The 23,297-nt window shown below is 38.1% G+C and overlaps 1 protein-coding gene across 2 annotated transcripts in view; it reads right to left on the bottom strand.

The window, feature by feature from the left end:
• The window catches only part of adamtsl5 (ADAMTS like 5), a 31,223-nt gene extending 8,589 nt beyond the window's left edge, over positions 1-22,634 (bottom strand). Inside the window, exons 1-6 of one of the 2 annotated variants that reach the window (XM_067401980.1) lie at positions 22,042-22,634; positions 9,162-9,755; positions 7,577-7,649; positions 921-1,072; positions 474-534; positions 54-159 (exon numbers count right to left, since the gene is read on the bottom strand). In XM_067401980.1, coding sequence (XP_067258081.1) covers positions 54-159; positions 474-534; positions 921-1,072; positions 7,577-7,649; positions 9,162-9,181 — 412 coding nt within the window. In that variant the 5' untranslated portion in view covers positions 9,182-9,755; positions 22,042-22,634. Of the gene's footprint in view, positions 1-53; positions 160-473; positions 535-920; positions 1,073-7,576; positions 7,650-9,161; positions 9,756-10,124; positions 10,285-22,041 lie in introns of those variants that run through there. The other variant, XM_067401979.1, reaches the window with a different exon arrangement.
• Positions 22,635-23,297: the final 663 nt, after the last annotated feature.

Raw genomic sequence — 23,297 nt, 5'->3', positions numbered from 1 at the left:
TCCACACAGTAACACAACACATGCTTCAAAGAGGAGAGTCATGCTTCACTGACCTCCATGAAAGGTAGTCCAGTGGTAACTGCTGCCAGCGACCAGAGGTCTGTCATTGAAAGCTTTACACTGCAGTTCTCTGAAGTCCATAGAGTCAGCAGGACACTCCTGATGTTACACACTCAAAGCTCAGGAGAGAAAACATGCACGTCTAAAGCTGCTAAAGCCCTGATTCATTAACACTCTCTAAATCATTAGAACAGCTTTAGAAGACTCAGGATAAACACAGCATATGCATGTGTGTGCTGAAACAATGACCCCATTTAAACCTGGAATTAACATCTGTAACGGGTGATGGGATCAGAAGTGGAATACAAATATTATGCACTGAAACATGCAGATATTATGCACTAAGGATAAGGTGGGACTTAAATGTGTTTCTATTTAGACATCCAGTTCAAACTGTAAAGAATTTACTGCACCTTTGTGTTACAAATCTTGTATTGCCTGGTGTCTCCTGGGCATGGCCCTCCTACCAGATTTCTAGAGAGAGAAACAACAACAACAAAGATGTCAGATGCAACAAATTAGGGTATTTAATATTTTAAACAAATCACATGAACACCATCAAGCAGAACACCACAAAGGCCATTCATACAGGATGTGTTCTTGCATTCTTCACTGTCAGAATTTTCTTTGAAAATTAGACCTTTAGGGCTAAAACAGTTTGTAACTGGAGTACCCTTAAAAGGAACTTTTTTCTTTCACCCGAAGGTCATCTTACCCTATCTTATCTGTTTTTCTGCATAACTTTTCTTGTACACCAGTTCTTAGTTTACCATTTTTTCTTTGCCCACAGAAAACATGTATAAACATTATCTGACAGCAGAAAAGATGATGTGATGGAATAGACAAAGCCTATACTTTACCTAGTGATGCAGGTGCGTGTACGGACGGAGGCCCCTCCCCCACAGGAGCGCGAACACACAGACCAACCGCCCCACGAGGCCCACTCATTCATGAAATGCATTTGGCTGCGGATCTGTGGTCCCTCACCTCCCAGCTCTACTTGTCTGGATGACTGCAAATATATAAACAACAAAGTGCATGAAAGGTTAAGGAACAACAACAAATAGAGAGAGCAGAGGTGGCAGATTTGATCGACTAACTTGTGCTATTGTCTTTCTAGCAAGCTCATTCATTAGAACAGCAGTATGTAAAGTATATTTATTTGTATAGAAATTTTAGTTTTTAAGCCATTTGATGTATGTTAAATGGTCATGAAACCCTAAAAATTTTTTTTAGATGTTAATAGGTATGTATAGGCAATGAAAACAAAGATAGCGCTTATTATGTTTATTAATAAAGGGAAAATGTTTTTTGTTCGAACCATTTCGTTCTTCCAGTTTAAAAAGCAAAGTTACAGGGTTAGTTCACCCAAAAATGAAAATTCTGCCATTAATCACTCACCCTCATGTTGTTCCAAACCCGTAAGACATTCGTTCATCTTCAGAACACAAATTAAGATATTTTTGATCAAATCTGAGAGCTTTCTGTCCCTCCAAAAACAGCTATGCTACCATTTTGACACTTCAAAAAGTTCATTAAGAGAGCGGAAAACTAATCCATATGAATTGAGTGGTTTAGTCCAAATTTTCTGAAGAGATTTGAGCGCTTTATATGATGAACAGATTCACAGGCTTTTATTTACATATAAACATTGATCAACACACATCAGTTGTAGTAAACGGAAGCTCAAGCGTATTTGCTTGTCGTGCGAGAACCAATGAGGTTCATTCTCTTGTGTTACGCAGCATGTCCGAGCTTCCACAAGAACCAACAAGGTTTGTTCTCATGTGTCAAGCAGGTTTGGTTGAGCTTCTGTTTATGTACGCTGATCAATGTTTATATGTGAATAAAAGCCTGAATTCATAGCATTCAAGTTTCTTCAGAAAATTTGGACTCATTTCGGAATTTGGACTTTGCACTCAATTCATATGGATTATTTTTGCGATCTCTTTATGAACTTCTTGAAGCATCAAAGTGGTAGTTGCATAGACTGCCAATGGAGGGACAAAAAAAGTTCTCAGATTTCATTAAAAAGATCTTCGTTTGTGTTCTGAAGATGAACAAAAGTCTTATGGATGTTGAATGACACAAGGGTGAGTAATTAATGACAGAATTTTATTTTTTGGGTGAACTAACGCTTTAAACCAATGTCATGAAAAGTGATGTATATGTGTTAATTTGGAGTGGTGATTGGCTGCTGTGGCTCAGAGTACACGTCTTCATCATCAGTTTCTGCGTATTATTCATGAGAATGAACTCTTTTAATCCAATCACTACACTGTACTATGCATGAGATTACATTACATTACATTACAGCACAGAATTTAAATGTCACAACAGACCATTTCAGCGCTATTTGTTTACCTCTGCCTGTTCAGCTTTGAGTTCAGACATGTTTCCTCAGTATAACACAGAAGTGTTGTTTGCATTTTCCCCACTATGTGGTCAGAGCTGGAGTTTGACTACCAATACATGGAAAATATCACTGTAACATGCGTAGCGTGCATGAGAGCGGTTTGTGCGATGAACGCCACGATGAGTAAAACACTTGCAGCGCAGTGGATCATAGTTCATACGGACCAGAGCAAGTGTGTTTCATGTTTTTATGGACATATTTATACTTGTGCGCAAATAAGGACACTGATACAGCGGTACATCTGATCATGAATGATGGCACGATGTCTTCTGATATACAGAAGACATTGATGTATACCGAAACTTTAAAAAAAAATTCTTTATTCTTTCTGTGTTAAAGGTGCTAAAGAGGATCTTTTCGTCGACTGAGAACCCAAAGACTGTTAGTGAGTTTTTTAAATGAGCGCATGCGTAAGAACAACCACCCTCCTTCACAGTTCATTTCGAGGGAACGCCTCCCAAAACCGTGCACGAGTATTGGAACACGAGTGTTTACCACCGGCATTCGCTGTGTCGTGTTAGTGGATTTATTATGTCGGACTCACCGCAGGTAACTCATAATCTGCAGTTGTTACATAATCGCGCACGTCTCTCACAAGGAACATCATGGCAGTGATTGACAAGCCAGAGGGCCAATCGTATACGCCAATCGTTTTTAAGGCCCTACCTCATGCACAGATGATGTATATTAATATTATTCCTTTCAGTGCACCTAATAAATACACTCTAAAAAATGCTGGGTTAAAAACAACCCAAGTTGGGTTGAAAATGGACAAACCCAGCAATTGGGTTGTTTTAACCCAGCGGTTGGGTTAAATGTTTACCCAACCTGCTGGGTAGTTTTATTTAACTCAACTATTGTTTAAAAATTGCTGTATTGATTAATTAAAATTAACCCAAAGTATGTTGGAAATGAACATTTATTAATGTTCAATGAATAATTATTATAAACATTTATTAAATTGCTTATTAATACATTTATATTAATAAACTATTAAACTATTAAATTTAGATTAGTAAAATATTAAAGCTTATTAATAAACATTCACCTTTGTCTATTATTGTTGCCTCTAATTGCATCTGGTTTTTAATTTCCCAACTATTTTGGGTTCATTTTAAGCTAGCCATATAGCAATTTTTAAACAATAGTTGGTTTAAATAAAACTACCAAGCAGGTTGGGCAAACATTTAACCCAACCGCTGGGTTAAAAACAACAACCCAATCGCTGGGTTTGTCCATTTTCAACCCAACTTGGGTTGTTTTTAACCCAGCATTTTTTAGAGTGTAGTCTTTTATCAGTTAGTAAAGACAGTTTCAAGTAATAATGCAAAAATGTATAAAACCAAACATCCTCTGTAGCACCTTTAAACTGATGTTCAGACACTGTAGTGCTTGTGTATTTGATTCGTTCATGATCGTTATTAGTAGTCTCTAATGATAAAATTGTTGGGAGTTTGCCATATGGATATATTTTAAAAATAGACCTACATCAAGGTAACCCCAACTCTGTTGTTTGTTTTTCTTCCTCTGCTCACATTTTAATTTTCATTTGTCTTTATAATGAGTGTGTTGCAGTTCTGTGTTTTATTGGTTGTTTTCTTCCCTCTTCCCACCCTCTACACTCCCGAGTCTTTTTCAAATCTGAGGAGAGGATGACCAGTGAAAAAAACAGGGGGTTTCATGACACTTTAAGCACTAAAAGGTATCCTGTGCTTACAGCCGAAATTATTGCACACTAGTGCTCAGGACACATGATATAAGAGGCCACCAAAACATTTCCTGCTCATCGGCCATGCTAGACTGCACTTGACATTTGTGGAAGTGTTTGAGTGTTCCCCAGGTGCGCGACTGAGGACGCCACATTAGCTCTATTGCACACAGCCTCCATTACACAAGCGGTATTCCTATCAGACCACCACTAATCGCCCTCAAGGATAACATTACTCTGTCATTCTTAGATCCGCTGCTGGCTTTGATCCGAGACAAACAGGCAGTAACAGCCCGTGAAGAGTGAGGAGCTTCCACAGGTTGCCTAAGGCCTTACCGTCCCTTGAAGGTGTGTGTGTATACTTGTAAATGTAATGTAGGTGTGGAGAGCATGCTTTTCTGCTTCTATCATGTTAAACAACCTCACGCACAGCAGCTGTTTTGTCTTCCTAAAATAATATTCATCCATGGTATCACGTAAATCTAATTTAAGCAACAGCAAGAGTCACATGAGGTGTGTAAACACGTTGCAACAAAATGAAATGACTTCGCATTACAAACAGAGCATTGAACTTGCATTCCAATGTTTGATCCCTAAAGGGATGTTTTACTGGCACACATATGACTGATTTTTGGTGCAGAGCTTTGTACCGGTTCCTAAGGATTAACCCTTTCATTGAAAATATTAAAAAAATAAAGAAGATTTTGCTTAGTTTGCCTGGACTAGGGTATCATGGCAGTAGATCATTGAATATGGTCAGAATCTCCTGACCTTATTTAGTCTAGAGACCTGTGGTGAATAGAAGTCTAATAATGAGACAGGATGTCTATCTGTGAGGGTTAAAATGACAGATGACTGCACACACACAGACACAATAGTGCTTTATGACCGACGTCCATCATCTTCAATACCAGAATGACCTGGAACTGCCCTCATTACTGTAGCAAAGACTCAAATTAGTGTTGATGACAGTCTGTCATGGGGCCTGTGGGCAAGGCGGATTAATTAAATCGACCTTTCACCTTTAGAACAACAGCTTCCCCCCAAAGGCAAGATTTTAAAAAAGACATATTGACTTTGAAGTATGTTTCTTGGAAAGAGATTTTGTTTGGAAATGAAATTCTGAAATGAGCTTGTTGGCTTTCTGTCGTTTGTGTTTTTAATACAGATGGTGAAAGTCATTCCAGTGGAATGAGGATGATAATGACTGGTGGACATGACCTAGCTTGGATCTTGTACTTTGGGAGGGGAACTGGAGAAATGTCTGGGTGAGGTCCAGAAGGTACCAAAGGCAGAGTAGCACGTGCAAACAGGTCAGTTACCAGTTAAACTTAAAAGGTTAACCCCCCCCCCCAAATTAAAATTCTGTCATCAATTGCAAACCCATAAGACTTTTGTTCATCTTTTGAACAAGAAATTTTAATGATTTCTGTCCCTCTTGAAAGTCCATTCCACCAAAATTTTGATACTTCAAAAAGTCCAAAACATTGTAAAAGTTTAATCCAACGGTGCGTCCAAAATCACGTTCTGTCTGAGTAGGTACTACATTTGAATTTGAACTTACTTTGCGACCATTAAAAAAGTATATTCTGTATAGTATGAAGGTGTGTAGTATGAACGTAATCCAGATGTACTACTTCCGCCATGTTGTCATTATCATGTGACCTACCAGAGTCAGTTGCTTCGCTTCACCTCCATTCATAAATCCTCTCCCGTGACCTCATGGGATAGTAAAGTGTCCATCAAATGTGCATTTCAGAATCTCGACGGAAGTAGTAGGTCATTCAGAGACTTTTCGCCCACTGCTTTTTGAATACGACCCAAATTCCGGAAATATTTTTTTTAAATTTGAATCAAATGAAAACTAAAAGACTTCCAAATCACATGAGCCAATATTTTATTCACAATAGTACATATAAATAAAACAACAAATGTTTAAATTGAGAAATTTTACAATTTTATGCACAAAATGAGCTCATTTCAAATTTGACAGGTCTCAAAATATTTGGGACGGGGGACCATGTTTACCATGGTATAGTATCTCTTCTTTTCAAAACAGTTTGAAGACGTCTGGGCATCGAGGTTATGAGTTTCTGGAGTTTTGGTGTTGGAATTTGGTCCCAATCTCTGTGATTTGGACCCATCTGACCATAGAACCACAGAGGTGGAACAGAGATTTCTCAGTTTCTCTGAATATTTTGATGATGTTATGCACTGTAGATGATGAGATTTGCAAAGCCTTTGCAATTTGACGTTGAGGTACATTGTTTTTAAAGTATTCCACAATCTTTTTACGCACTCTTTCACAGCTCTGCCCATCTTTACTTCTGAGAGACTCTGCCTCTTTAAGACATCCATTTTATAGCTAATCATGTTACAGACCTGATATCAATTATCTTAGTTGCTAGATGTTCTCCAGGCTGAATCTTTTCAAAATATCTTGCTTTATCAGCCATTTGTTGCCCCCTGTGCCAATTTTTTTGAGACCTGTAGCAGACATCAAATTTGAAATTAGCTCATTTAGTGGATAAAAGTGTAAAATTTCTCTGTTTAAACATTTGTTATGTTATCTATGTTCTATTGTGAATAAAATATTGGCTCATGAAAGTCTTTTAGTTTTCATTTTATTCAAATTTAAAAAAACGTCCCAAAATTTACGGAATTCGGGTTGTACTGTGTATTCGGACATACTTATCTGTTGGCGTACTGTATTTCGCATACTATACAGTAGGGAAGTATTTAATTTTGGATAAGTCTTCTGAAGAGATGTAACCACATTATATGATGAACAGGTTTAAATTAGGCTATTATTCATATATAAACATTGATCAATGCGCACAGATAGAGCACATCAAATATGGCCATCGGAAGATCAAACATGCTTGCTTGATGTTATATCATGTCTTTTTTAAATTTCTGAAACTGCAAACATTCGGTGACATGAACTTTCAATGGGTAGAGAAATCTCTCAGGTTTCATAAAAAAATGTGTTTCAAAGACTCCTATGGGTTTGCAATTACATGAGGGTGGGTAAACGTAATGTTTTAATTTTGTAGTTTTTAGTATTTTCTTAACTGTGCATTACTGCATTGTGTGTAAACAGCAATTTGGAAACAATACAGGGTGGCATCCCAGTCTCTGAATCCCCCTGGGTGAGCCTGCCCGGATTGCTCTGATTAAGCGCTGCTCTTGGCAATCAACAAGAAAGACAACACTCTAGTTAAAGTGAGCAAAACCTTGGCAGACAACCTTGCCTATTCAAGCATATCCAACTGACTGTTCAAGGTGGTCCTTAAAAATGTAGTTTAACTGAATGACAGGACTAAAACATTAAGATTACTTTTGCAAACGGTCTATAAACTGAAGGAATAAAGGGACAGGGACCATCTTACAGACAAAGATGAGAGGCAACCTGGAGACAGCAGTAATGTTATGAGGGTGAGAGCCTGGCACAGAGACAGCTTCCTAGAGACAGAGAAAATAAATCATGTAAATCAATCACAAAATCCACTTACAAACCACCACATTTGACTTTAAAATGGAGTCCAGACAGAGACGTCAGGGCTCACTGCGTAAGTGTTGTTGTGCTACATCAAAGACTTAATGACAACAAACAGTGACAGTGTGTCCTATACATTGAGAAATCACTGCCACTGAGAAAACATGTTTATGTGCATTTTTTAGAGGATGAGTCTGACTCCCACCAATGAGGTCAGAATACTAAGAGACCACACAACGATTGACTCGTCAAAGGAGCAGCTTCTCAGAAACTCTTTACAGCTTTGCTGAAGCCTGTCTTCTTTGCATTGTTGTAATGACTATGAATTTGAAATATGAGAAGTTTACAGGGGGAAAATGATGTAAACATCCCACAATATTCCTTTCTCCAGCACAGATTTGTGTACAAACAATAGGCTATTCCTAAAGGGATTTAAGGTTTATTTTGATGGCAACCTAGAGTGGGCACTGGTCAATTATAAACAATACACTCCTATGAAGAACTGTTTCAGAAAAACAATATGGTGAAATACACCTTCCTTTGATTACAAGTCCATTCCTAATCATAGACACTGTGCATAAATTAGATGAAAACGAGATACAGACTGAAGTAATGCATCATAATTACCAAAATTCACAATAGCACAAACGGCACTCAACAGTCCATCATATTAGATCTTAGTTTATTGTCAAGGTCAAGGGTCAATGGGTCTATACTTAAAAAGGCAATAATGATGTTCATTTAGATGGTTTTGACTGCTGTTGTACCCTGAAGGTAAGAACATAAACCTGAGCCTTCAATGACCCACGTGATAAAAGCAATATGATTTCACATCAATAATGGTTGCTAAACATATGTACATCACAGTTAAACCATATGAAGCCACATGAAAGGTGGGTCTCTGCAACCATTAGGTTTCTGGCAGACAAACCACAAAAGTGCTAAATCTGAACATAACTGGAGTCGTAAATCTGTTTATGGGTCATGCCGAAGCACCTCAAGTTTACGTGAACAGTAAACTGTTCTCCTCTTAAAGATTAAATTAAACAGCTGTTTCCTGGAAGCAGGAACAGACCATATTACTCGAGGGTTTTTTTTTTTTTCTCCACAATCAAGAATTCTGCTAACAAGACAAATAACCTAAAACTACATCCAGCCACCAATACAAAAGCTCATAATGATGTTTTTTTGATTTATGTTGCAGATATATTACCAGTAGTGCTGAAAAGCTAATAGTTGAACATATTATAAAACATTCAAAATAATTCAATATAGTGATTTTCCAGTTAAACTGATCATGTGGAACAAACATTTTGCAAAGTTAATTCACTAACTTTGGCTTGGTAATTAGGCTACAACAAATAAAACAGCACTGGGTAACTAAAAAATGAAGACATCTGATATGATGAAATGTTCTTAAAATAATATAAAGTACATGTTTCCATACACAGTAGAGGACCATGTGACGATCCACATACCTGTTGTTTGACTTCTGCATTTTAGGTCTTCGTCAGGTGTCACAACTTAAAAACCTCTTGATATCTGAAACTGGGCTCATCTGATGAAGTAAAGACCACGAGGTGTGTGATCCCAATCGTTTTCATCATCAAAAAAGTCGGGAAACATAATTGCATCCATGCTTCACAAGCGTTTCCTCTGCTGGGTAGGCTTCTTCTCCTGAATTTTTCTCAAACGCAGAACCCAAAAAGGATGAGCCGTTTACAGAATCCTACATAATCCCGAACACAAATGAATAGCCTACTTGAAAAATAGAGGCTGCTTCACAGCGTCTCAGCTTATTTGCATTATTTAAGGTTATATTCTCACGTCTCCAGGATTGCAAGGTGCTGTTTCATAGAGAAAACCTCTGAATCGCTTTCAGTTTCATATCAGTGTCCAGACCTCGCAATCAGAAGGTCAGACTTCAGATCTTCAGGTGGGTTTCTGTGAACTCTACCTGAGCCTCTCAGTCACACACAACATCCTTGAGCGAAAATAACGGCGCTTCGGTCATGATCCTCCGGTAGATTTCACATTCACTTTCAGATTGACACCTTCCGTCGCTATACCATCTGAGAAGAGAAAATATTGCGTTTGTCCTAATTTGATATTTGCACAAACGTTATATGAGTTATTACATTCATAACTCAACGGGGATATAATTTTCTTCTTCTGCATTATCGTTAAATCAAGTTTAAATGCTGTCTATTTTATCAGTAAAATCAAAGTGACAACCTTTAAATAAAATAATTGCACATTTATGGTTGATAAAGAAAATCAAGTTGAAACTCAGAAATGATTGTGCCATGTTAAATGGATAAAACCATCATAATGAAATATTTTACAGTACAAAGTTTCGTTATAGGCAACAGAGCATCTTCTGTGAGAGTAAAAATCATTTGAGAACACGTAGACATGCAACAAGCATAACAGTGAGTTACCCGTCCAACAATCCGCCACTGTGAGGATCCAGCGTTTGTAAATGAACTAAGTCTGAGTTTGTACTGATGTGAATGTGAGCTCATGATCCGAGCGCAGCATTGCGTGCCGCCGCGTCCACCTGAAGCTCAGCCCAGTGTGCCTACATTCCGATGAAAAACTAGTAAACACGCCCCTCTTAAACGGAATGTTGCCCAATCCAGATTGTAAATGCTCCTGTAGCTGGACTTAGTGCATTTATACCAAATTGTCCTTGTATTGTGACCCTTACAGAAAGTTCAAATGAGTTGAAGTATGTGCTTACTTCAGAGTATGAATTAGGGATTAACTTTTTAAATGGATTTTCTATAGGTAATTTCGAGCTCAATCTGTTGAGGCTCGTTTTGAGAAAGCCAAACTGTCTTTTGGCACAGTTGGATGAACGTCAACTTAGAGGCTTTTAAAACAAAACACGTTTAAAGGGTGCATTTGATCTATGTAACTAAGTTAAACAAGTATTTATATCCTATTAAATCGATATACTGTCGGTTAATGGAAGGATATCACTTGGCAGCATACATTTCTGTTTGTCTGAGTTTGTTTCTTTATTAGGCCTATGTGAAAACATAAATTGTAGTTACATATTCTAAATCATTTTGAAAGATTGTTTGAAACATTCCTCTTGTAATGTATAGCATTAGCCTCTTTGACTTTTGGGTTGTGTAACAGGCATGATACAAATTATTGGAAATTACCAAAATATGACAAAGTAAAAATAGCCTACACCGGGTTTATTGAATGCAATTCAACTCAAAGATGCTCAGAGGTTTCAGACATCAGATTTCTTGGAAAATATTGATTTGTTACTGTATTTTATAGTCACTGAAGATGTGTAGAAATACCACAACAATAACAGACCACTGCTCAACAAGTAGCTGTAGTTATATTGAGCTCTCCTGCAGACTCCAATCATGACCATGGAAACAGTCCCTAAAATAACTCCTATCAAATGCCATGGATCATCACATACAAACCACAGACCAGGCGTTGTTATATCTCTTGTCTCTGGGCCCTTTGATTAAAAAAAAGAAGAAGAAGAAGAAGAAGAAGAAGAAGAAGAAGAAGAAGAGAAAGCAATGCCAACTCTACTAAGCATTTCACCAGAGCATGATGATTGTCAAAGTGCCCCAGAGCCTCAAATGACAAGTTTCAGCTTGCAGAGAATTTTCTTTAGCAAGTGTACCACATCTTTATGCTCCTCAATGAACATAGTCAACCTCTGATTCATAACCACTTAATCTCTATATAGGTAAGGAGATTCCCAGTCAGCATTTCAAATGGATAAACCATGCATTGTATACAGACTTAAACAGTCAAACATAGTCATTCACTAATATGATGAAAGTTTGTGTGGTTGCTTAAACACATATGTTTCTTGAAAATGGAATGTGTAGCAATATTGAACGAATGCCTAGACAAGCTGCTAACAGTCCCACTGGTGTCTTTAATGGTAGCAGATGCTGCAGTGAATAAACCAGGACCGTAGCTGGGGCATCCAGGGCACCGTTGCAGGTTGTTGCTGTAGGTCCCATTGAAATCGCATTCCTGGGGTGTTCCCCTCGGTTAAAATTGCCCCCCATAAAGCTGGGGGCCACTTAGAATTGTCACCACCTTTTGCTCCGCTAGCGACGGTCCTGGAACAAACCACAACACATCTTCTGGTTTGTTGACCTTCACTTGTGTTTATTTCATTGTTTATTCCTTCAGGTTAAAAATATAAAACCCCACCAACAACCAACTGGTTGTCAGAATGACCACAACAATCTTTAGTAACCATAATACAGGTGATAAAAAACTAAATAAAAACTGGGAATGACAATGTTCCACAGTTCCATGCCTGTGTGACTAACAGGCAGAGAATCAACATGTCTATGACTATAATCCCTTTAAACCTGACACTGACAGCTGTACTCAGCTTGTGTGATTTTGCCAACAGAATCCTCCATACAGTGCATCAACATCTTTTTCTCATGTCATCTCTTTCTGAAGTGCTTAAACCATAGACTTTAAAAAAAGATGGACGCCGCGACGCCGCTTCCTTCCATTGTATTGAACTGAAGCCAAAATGGGCTGATGAATGGGCGCTGACACGTTACGTAATACGTCAAAAAAAAAAAGGTTTGGAGCCTGGGCATGCGCAGAAGGAATCGTCAGTTGAGCCGGAGGCGGAGTCGCGATATCAAACTTCCGCCCAGACGACTGCGTCATCATTCATGTATTTTAAATAGACTATAAAAATTATACACAATTTAAAAGTCTACCTATAAAATAATAGGCTATTCTGTTTCTAGAGCAATAATATTTTTGAAACAGCAAATTCAGTAGATAAAATCAATATATCCTCGAAGCTCCGACAGTCCTCAGACAAGCTGTCAATCAACTTCGAATCATGACGACACGCCCCGTTTTTATAGCATCAAATTGCTAGCTAAAATCTAAATCATCACAAAAACGAACAATTGAATATATATCAGTGTGATAACAACTACCTTAAATGACCAAAACCATCTTTCAGAAAGTTTTATTTGAAGCAGAATTTATTTTTAAGTTTTCACTGAAGTCTCATTCAGTCTCATTCGACTGCATTGAGAGGGCGGGGTTTATGACCTGTACTGCATCCAGCCTCCAGGGGGCGATCAAAGAGCCCGTGGCTTCACTTTTCAGAACGTATGAGACACACCCGGCTTAAACGTGTATGAGTGGGGTTCAAATATTCTTTCTGCACGTTACATCTTTACATCAGTAGGTCTTTAGGAGTCATTGAATCATTTATTCAACCAATTTGTTGAAAACACTAATTCATTTGGGAATGAAACAAGTGACTGTGGCTGAATCTGAATATGCATACTTCACTACTGTAAGCGAAAAACAGAACGTGAAAAGAGTAGTAGGCTATATCCTAATTCACAGTATTCATAAAACAGTAGGCATAACTGATCTGCCCTCACTGTTAGACTCAGACACAGCTATGCAGCTAGATAAACTCCTCGACAATTGACAGGTGTTATGTCCTTTTATTGACGTATCCTTCAATTACCGACAGAGTGATACTACAAAAGAAATGAATAAACCGCATGGAGACTGTATTCTAATGTATGTTCACATGTATCTATGCAAAGTCTGGCTAACATTCATCAAAACTAAAACTATCAAATATAATCTTGTTTAACATAAATTTTCACGAATATTGTCTTCAAGACTCATATTAAACATAAAAGCAATGCTTTTTGTAAGACAACAAAGAAGGATGAATGTAGATCACATCAGAAGTGGATTCTGCTGTCAGCATACTTAGTAAAGGTTAAACATAACACTCTTCACAAATACATCGCCTTCAACTGGAGGGAGAGGAAACTACTCCAGTAAACTACTCCAGCACAATAACCTTAATACTACTTCATATTCTGAAGAAATTCTCAAGTGTGTATCCAATGGACAATTTACTATCCCAAGAGACCACGTGAGATGATTTGTGAATGGCAGTGAACAGTCACAACTGCTGGTAGGTCACATGACAGTAGCTAGGTTTCCATCACCATTTTTCTGCACATTTTGAAGTATCGCATCAGAAACGAGTGATGGAAATTCCAAATTTCTGAAAAAAATCCCTTAATTCGCAAAAAAGTTTTTACATTCAACTTGAGGCGGTTTTTGACTTGTGCGAAAAAGAGTTAGTTCACCCAAAAATGAAAATTGGATGTTTATTTGCTTACCCACAGGGAATCCAAGATGTAGGTGACAAGAAACGCACCTTTCACATTTGATTTATTTTGTGCACTTTGAAAACATTTGCTACATGTTTGGATGGAAACCCAGCTAATGACAACATAACGAATGTAGTACTTCTGGATTACATTAATACTACAGACATTCATAATAAAACATGCTTTTTTAACAGTTGCTTAGTAATTACTTTTTCAAAAACAGTACACCAATATAGTATGTCCGTATACAAAGCATTCAACAAAATGTACCTGGATGACCTACTACTTCCGACGAGATTCTGAAGTGCACATTCGATGGACACTTTACCATGGGAAAAGAGTTGTGAATGACAACATGGCAGATGAAGTACATTTATATTAGAATTTACTTTTTTAATGGTTGCAAAGTAAGTTTCAAGCCAATTGTAGTACCTAATTTACTGTAGGCTATGTGATTTTGGACACATTTAAGTCACATAACAATATACGGGGATGTAATTTACATCCAGATTTCATTCATAATACACACATTCAAACTATATACTTTTTTGACAGACTTTGGACTCAACTTAATTAATTCAACCCATTGTTAAAACATTAATTCATAAAGGAAACAACTACTGTGCTGCTCAGGGACGTGCAACATTTAATTTTGATTATTCTGGAACTATTTTCAATGGTGGATCAAAATAAATAATTAAGCATATTTTGTCTTTATGGAATTGTTGTATAAAAAACAATCACACTTACAGCTGTGTTGTTGGTCTGAAAATTAGCAGAAGTTTGATTATCTGCATGTGTGATATTTTATTAAAAATCTAAAAACTCTCTTCCTATACAGCCCCTCAACCCAAAGCTCACTTTCAGGGGGTTACTAAGTGTAAAAGTCCACATAAGAAGCATCTAAACACATATATCACTCCATAAACAAGCATCACATGCAAACATATACATGATTGCTATGCATTATATACAAACAGCAGCTGGTTTACGCATTCTTTCTCGATGAAGATATCTACACACAACTCTTCTGCATTTAGCAAGTGCAAAATTTAATAGTTGCCCTGGCAACTTGACTAGCCTTCAACTCGCATGCTGTTTATTAGTGGCAGTTGTGATGTATCCCACAGTGCAAATGAATCCATTCCCTGTGTGCAGTTACTAGGTATGTGAGAGTGGAATGACTGCATGGTGAGGGCTGTTTTGGGATAGGCCTTGTGAGCCAGATAGCACAAATGTTTGAGAGTTTCAGAGATGATAACAGGTCTCTGGAGGAGTCACTCTCTCCTGTACACTTCACTTATGATGGCTCTATATGGTTTATGCCAGATGTGAATGTTTGACAGGTAACCAATATTATATATATGCAGGTGTTATCTCTACCAGTCCCTAAAATGTCCCTTAACATGTACAATATTTAAGCTTTACAACAAGGGACAACAGTAAGAAATGCTTCATTCCTACTAGAGAGGAAAAGAAAACCACTAATTATGTGTTGACAGATAGTTACATGACATCTTTTAGCTCAGAGAGCACTTACCTCAAACAATGTTCTGACTTAAATTGAGTTTAATAGGAAAATTAACAAGCACGTCAACTATTTTGACCCAGGAGGTATTTCATATGAGGCTCTGCTCGTCAAGATGTAAATAGCTGAGTGATTTGGAATGAAATCTCAGAGGATCATCAGCTAAAGGTTAAAATATAGAACAGCTGCTTAGTAGCTGGAATAATCTCACAGTGTGAAAGCCCAGAGGGCAGCAGATGTGTGAGTTTTTTCCCCATCTCAGCAAGAAATGTGCACAAACACCATGACAAAAAAAAAAAAAAAACATTGTGAGGAGGCAAGTGGCAAGTATAAACTAATTTAATTAAAAATAGAACACTATCAAATGTACTTACAATTACTAAAGATCCTTAAAGGGATATTTCACCCAAAAATGAAAATTCTGTCATCATTTACTCACCCTCAAGTTGTTCCAAACCTGTATATATTTCTTTGTTTTGCTGAACACAAAGGAATATATTTGGAAGAATATTTGTAACAAAGCAGATCTCGCCCACCATTGACTACCATAGTTGGAAAAAAAAATACTACAGAATTTTCATTTTTGGGTGAACTATCCCTTTAAAGGATTAGTCCACTTTCAAATAAAATTTTCCTGATAATTTACTCAACCCTATGTCATCCAAGATGTTAATGTCTTTCTTTCTTCAGTCGAAAAGAAAGTTTTTGATGAAAACATTCCAGGATTATTCCCCTTATAGTGGACTTCAATGGCCTCCAAACGGTTGAAGGTCAAAATTACAGTTTCAGTTCAGCTTCAAAGGTCTTTAAACAATACCAGACGAGGAATAAGGGTCTTATCTAGTGAAATGATAAGTCATTTTCTAAAAAAAATACAACTGTATATGCTTTATAAATACAAATTATTGCCTTGCACATGCCTCCACTTTCCGCATTCTTCAAAACGCTTACACTGTATGTCCTACGCCTTCCCTATTCAACTTATGGAATGAACGCGGCGCCAGTTTGTGTTTATAAAGCATACATAGCTGTATTTTTTCCGAAAATGACCGATGAAACTATTTTTTCAGCTGCACTGAAACTGTAATTTTGACCTTCAACTGTCTGGAGGCCATTGAAGTCCACTATAAGGAGAATAATCCTGGAATGTTTTCATCAAAAACCTTAATTTCATTTTGACTGAAGAAAGAAAGACATGAACATCTTGGATGACATGGGGTTGAGTAATTTATCAGGAAAATTTTATTTAAAAGTGGACTAATCCTTTAAGAGGGAATTTCCCTTGAAGTCATACAAACATAGTGCCTCTTCTCAGTGACATTCAAAGTACTCAAGAGACTATTGGTTTGCATCGATGTGCAAACTATGACTTCAATTCATGTTTCATTTGTGATGGATAAATATCTAGTTTTGTCATGAAACTCTAGATGGTGCAAGCTGATGGATCCTTGTAATCTGTTAGCTTCTACATCGTTTACTATATGGCACAACCCTCCACCTCCCCCAGCTCCACCTGTCTAGAACTGCTACGGATAATTTCATGCGTGCTATTTGCACAGCAGCGTCATGGCTAAAATGCTCACAGCAGCATGGCAGTGCAAACAATCCCAAGAGTTGTCATGATAAACTATAATGTTCCCCTCCCTGATTCTATCACTATATCAGGCCCCTTTGTGCAGAAATTTACTGATAGCCCTCTAGGACAAATAAATGCAAGCTCAGTTATTCCACCACATTTGCTTTTGTGGAGTCCTTGAGGAGCACAGTAGTTTGACATACAGGAAGGGAAGGGGACCTGAGGAGATAGGGGTGAATAAACCGCTTCAGAGTATTTTTTATAAAACACAGCTTTAAACACAGCTGTGCTCTGACTCAACACAAGATCATGTCCACAATTACCATTACAGTGTCAGTATGTTTGTACAAGATGTTTCTCTGGTAGCATGTCAGTCAGAGTATTTGGCTGTATCTTAATCACACTAATGGGTTAAATCTGCTTGTTTTGTCATAACATACAAGACCTCTGTAGGAATGTTAGCCTTAGATGGAATTAAGTGGACTTCCTCCAAACAATCTAATGAAAATGGACTAGAATTTAACTAATCAAAAAAAAAAACCTTTATGATTTTGAAGAATGTTGGTAACAAAACAGTTTTGGTTCTTACTGACTTTTATTATTTGGACAAAAATATCTACAATCAAAGTCAATGGCAACTGGTTACTAAAATAATTTTAGGGAAATAACATCTTTCAATTTAATTTATTTCCCAAACATATCAGTTCCTAAAAAAAGTATTTATAATCAAAAATGGATACTGTCACACTTATGTTCAGCTAGTTTCAGTTTTCATGGACTTTTAGTTTGTTTTCATTAGTCATATGTTCCTTTGTTTGAGTTTCCCACCACTCATCATTTTCCATGGACACTAATCTTCATCACAGCTGTTCGTCATTTAGATCATCACCATGTGTATTTAAGTTCCTCACCTTCACTCAGTGTTTGTACAGTCTTGTTTGTGTTAGTACTACCTTCTATTATTTGTCTGTTGGATTATTAAAAACTCTGCATATGAACTTTTTCCTGATCTTCATCTGTCTGTCTGCAACCTTGCTAACAGAAGACTGGACCAAGTAATGGATTAAGCAGCAAAATTCATTGTGATCGGCCAAAAGGTTTTTTTTTTTTTTTTTTTTCAGTTACACAGAAGAATTCTGCCATCTTGCTGTCACCTGCCCCTACGACAATGAGACCCTCAAATTGCTGTTCTGTATCGGGGCCAACTACCACTACCATGTAGATTTCCCAGACACCTCAGGACTTGACTGGAGGGAGGCCAACATCAGGTGTCTGGAGAGCGTCTGTCACAGATCCAGGACACAGCTAAACCCTGAGCCGAGCCCACCACTACCCTCAACCTTGGAGAATTCGCTAGAGCCCACCGCAGACAGAGATGAGTAAGCCAGAGCCCGAAGAGGAAGGGACAGCACCAATCATCACCCCGAAGCCCCAGAGTGAGTTTGACCAGGGGTGTGAGCGGGTCTGACCATCAGTGACAGAGGGAATTCTGGTGGAATTGGACAACGAGGACTGGCTGTTGGATTTGGACACAGAGTTACTGCCTCCGACCCGGTATTATCTGTCTGTTTTGAATCATCGCTGTTTCAAGACAAGGTTTTGTTGACCTGTTGGGAATTGGAATTGCCGTTATTGATCACGTCAAACTTACCTCTATCACCTTCACTGCAAAGCTCAGCCCGCCTCTACTGGATGCTTGCAGTCCTTTATCTTCCCTGGAAATGCCTTGCTGTGACGTTAAGCCTCAGGTTATGCAACCACCAGCCTTGCCCGAGTGAGAGGATCCTTTGCCTCTGGCCTCTAATCCCTGTGCTCCACTTCGGCCCGTCAACCTTTCTGTTCTGCCTTGTGTCTTACCACCCTTAGCTCCACCAGAGACCCTTGGCCGGCTCCGCCTCAGTCCTCGGGCACTCTGGCTCTGTCACAGATGCTTGTCGCTGCGGCTTCGCCTAGGTCTCTAGTGCCTGTGATGTTGCTCAGTACCATCGGCTCTCCATCTGCGCCCTGGGGTTCATCGGCTCCTTCTCCGTCGGTCGTCCCCTGATGTTGTCGACTATAGCAACATCTAGGCTCTTCCCTCCATCGACTCCACCGTGGACTGTTGTCACTGCCAAGGTCTGGGTCAGTTGCATCAGGCACTCTCCACCATCGCCGTTGGGTTTTAGTCGTTGTCCGCCTGTCACCATCCCTTCACCACCTCCTTGCGGCACAAGGTCGTGCCTTTTCAGAGGGGGCATAATGTCACATTTATGTTCAGTTATGCCAAGTTTACACTACAGGACTTTAAACGTCAGCAGATCGCTATGCTGTTCAGACTACATGACTTGCTGTGGTCATTGTGGTGTACACATGTGACACTACGTAAATGATCCGCAACAGGGAGTTACACACTACACAAGCTGACGACAACTATCACCCAATGACTTTACTTGAAAATGGACATTGGGAAGAAATTAGATTAAATTTTGAATTAAATTGTATTAAAATTAAATGAACCCTTTCACACAAGAGACGCGTCATGATTGTCACATAACACGTTAACTTGCAAATCGGACTTAAAATCCTGTAGTATAAACTTGCCATTGGTTTCAGTTTTCATGGACTTTTAGTTTGTTTTCATTAGTCACATATTCCTTTTGTTTGAGTTTCCTGCCACTCATCAGTTTCCATGGACACCAATCTTAATCACAGCTGTCCGTCATTCAGTTCATCACCATGTGTATTTAAGTTCCTCACCTTCACTCAGTGTTTGTCCAGTCTCGTTTGCATTAGCATTTGTGCTGTTAATACCTTGTTATTTGCATGTTGGATTTTTATTATTAAACTCTGCATTTGAACTTTATCCTGATCTTCATCTATCTGTCTGAAACCTTGCAAACATATACATGTGCAAGCATTTTCAGGCTTTTGTTTTTGGTCGTGAGCTGATCCTGAATAAGTGTTGGCTATTTTTGTTACCATTAAGCCAATATATTGTAATCCAAGAACCCAGAAGTAGCCGGATGACTGTGAGCTAAATTTAAGCCAGTGAGTGTTGCTGTTTGAAATAAATCTCTGGAGAAAGTTATTGATGGACTTGCTGTTCTCACTGTTAAGCTAACAGTCACAAACACAGCAATGAGTATGAAAAAAGGTTTTAGATACCATTAAGAGTGAAACAGAAGTCTGAAAAAGAGCAGCCGTGTCCAGACACAGTTTCTGAATGACCTGTGGAAAAGGCTCTCACCCCTTTGTTTATAATACTGGGTGGCAAATGAGTGACGAAACCTGTAGTGTGTCCGGGAATTAGACATAAATCAGGTCTTGCTTACTTACCTCCCACTACTTCTAATGAGGACAAGACATTCATCAGGAAAAAACAGAAATTTCAGGGGCCGTGCAACAAGTATAAATTTAGCCCTGCCAGACTGAATAATTAGCCATGATCAAACCTTCCCAAAGTCAGTGATGCAGTGAAGTCACCATGAATAACTCCAGGAATGAAACTCAGAGCACATTGATTAACTCAAGTCAGTGAGAAATAAACAATTTGTAAAAGATTTGCTTTGTGTAGGGGTTCTGATCACGTTGTCTGCATTAATTATGTGATAATGACCAGCTGACTGCACATTATTCTGCTTATTACATGGCTACTCACCAAATAAATAAACATGAGGAAATGAAATAAAGATTTCAAGTTTAAATAATTTCATAATCATTACTGTATGTTAGAAAAAAAAAAATAGTCCATTACAGTGTGCAAAACAGCCAAGCAACAAGACAAAAGCTGCAAAATGTGGTAATATTAATACTCAAGTCCTCTAAGGTCATTTTCAGTACAGTCGATAACAGAGGCAAGATGTTGCCAGTTGCATTTGTGAAAAACGAGAGCGAGTTCACAGAGAGATATGCGAGAGATGAAAGTAGCGGCAGTTTCAGTTACCTGGATGAGTGGAATGATACTCAGCCATTAATGATGGTAGAGATTCCATAAAGTATATAAATCAAGGATCCTTATGAGCAATATTAAGATATAACTCTGGATATTAATCACTTGACATTTTACAAACTAAAAAAGTACACAAAGTTGTGGCAGCACAAATTTATCAAGAATTAACAGAGATGACTGTACAAAAAAACATGGTGCTCTCAAGAGGATGGAGGGGCTGTTTGATGACAAAAGTGGGGGGTTAAGTGAAGAACACAATCAACCTTAAAATTTGAAATGTTGCAGAGAGAATCAAATATATAAGCAGAGAGCTGAGGCAAAATAAGGGAAAACAATTAATGCGTCTAAAGTAAGAAGCTAAATCCCTACAGCACACATCCCAAGGGTTTGAACTGATTTAAAGGGGGGGTTACATGTTTTTTTTCTAGGCTTGATTGTGTTTTGGGGGCACAGTTTAACATGTCTTAATGCTTCGTTTTTTTTAAATGCTGTATTTTTCATATATTTTATCTTAATTCTACACCTCTGTTTCCACTGAACGGCTCGTTTGACTTCCTGCTTCTATGAAGCCACTCCCTCCGATATACGCAATGTGCTCAGATTGGTCAGCAGGTTGGATACTGGCCCAGTCTGTCGTGATTCGCTGAAGCGTCCGGAAACGCCACGCCCCTTACCATTCGTAGTTATGCGCTTAGGTGGAAAGTAAATAATAGCGCCTACATTGCTGTATCAAATTGAGCCCGAATCAGACCCAGATGAAGAGGAAAAAGTAGAACCTCTGCAATCGCGGCTTTGGAAGGATGTTTATGAATGGTATTTCATTTAGTATTTGTGTCAAAGTGTTTAGATAAGCTGTCACTGCTGTTTGTTAGCTTTCAATATACAGTTTTATCCTGATTAAAGCTTTCCTGTAGTAAATACATGCCTGAGTAGTCGCATTTTTGTAAAGGTAGCGTTTAATTTATAGCATGAACAACTGTTTGTCTATGAACATAGAAGTTTGTTGGTGTTTGTTGCACTAGAATTTAGCTAACTGGCTAGCAAAAACGAGTTGCTCTTTGTATACGTCCTAGATGCATTAAAAATAGCAACAGAACTATAACATTACATTTAAAAGACAAACAATAAAAAGTAGGCTACTTACAGTTTGGGGCTGATAAACAGCAGCTTCTGCTTTTAAAGTGGGAACTGCTTCATCTTTCAGTAAAAGTCTTTGTGTAAATTCAGCATTGAACTCGTGTAGATTCAGGAATCTGTCTTCAGCACCGCAGTGTAGAAAATATCACAGATTATAATGGGTTCTATATCTTTTGACGCGTCGTGTCGCGCAGCTCGCGTTCGGTGTAAACAACTCTTCCGCTTTCATTATGCTGCATGGCCTCGCCCACTTTGTTGCGTGTTCCCGGGGGCAGTGTTTATGTTAATAGCAATGGTTTATGATGTCATCAACCCGGGAAGAAGCTCGTTGTAGTCCAAACCACCCGTTTTTGTAGGCAATAAACTGCCATAACTTTAAAAGACAATATCTCCGTGTGCATTGAACTTTCAGCGCTGTAACTTTGCAGATACTGTTTATGCTCAAGCAGCAACATTACACACTAACTAAAGTTAAAAAAGTGAAATCGCATGCAACCCCCCCTTTAACAAACCCAAGTGTGAACAGTTATCAGCAAAACAAAATATAGTAAGAAATAAAATAGTCTGGTAACTTTGAATGTTTGTTTTAAAGCTGTCTAGATCTCACCATTCAGATCAGGAGGACATGGATCAGTGCACTGAAACACTAAGAGCGGATGTGTTTGTAGTCATCACATTCAGCAACGGTCAGAGGTCACTGGCATCCTCTCAAGGACAAGGAGTGTCTGGCATCCTCCCTAAAAAACTAACAAAAATTTAACTAAGAAGACTATCATTTATAGTCACTTTACCTAATAATATAATCTGTCAATAGATTACCAGTTGACATCTTAACAAACACAAGCTCACTTCTCCTTCATGAAGTTGAACAAAAAGATGATTAAAAGGGACATGCATTGATATCCACCATTCTGAGAAAAAAAAAAAAATACTGACCCATCAACCCCTTTTTAAGTAACCACTTAGTAATGTAAATAAGTATTTTCTCAATATTTGAGATTAGAAATGTATTTTATCTAGCTGCAGTAGAGGGAGTTTTTCATAGATCTTGAACTCTTTCTAGCATTTGACGAGACTTTTCCTTTAGCAAACATGCTCCATTCAAATTTGAAAATAATTTTGGTTTAAATCTTTGTTTCAAATAACATGACTAAAAACATCCCAAATGTGGATAAGAGATAACTTGCTACATAAATACAACAATCATAAAAGTGAATATTGCTTTCAGTGTATTTGGTCACTGACCGCCAATTGATAATAATA

Source organism: Chanodichthys erythropterus, chromosome 11 (genome assembly GCF_024489055.1).
Source record: "Chanodichthys erythropterus isolate Z2021 chromosome 11, ASM2448905v1, whole genome shotgun sequence".
In the NCBI taxonomy this organism is placed as follows: domain Eukaryota; kingdom Metazoa; phylum Chordata; class Actinopteri; order Cypriniformes; family Xenocyprididae; genus Chanodichthys; species Chanodichthys erythropterus.
Note: the sequence above shows the minus strand (reverse complement) of the source record. Positions and strands in the feature narration are given on the sequence as shown.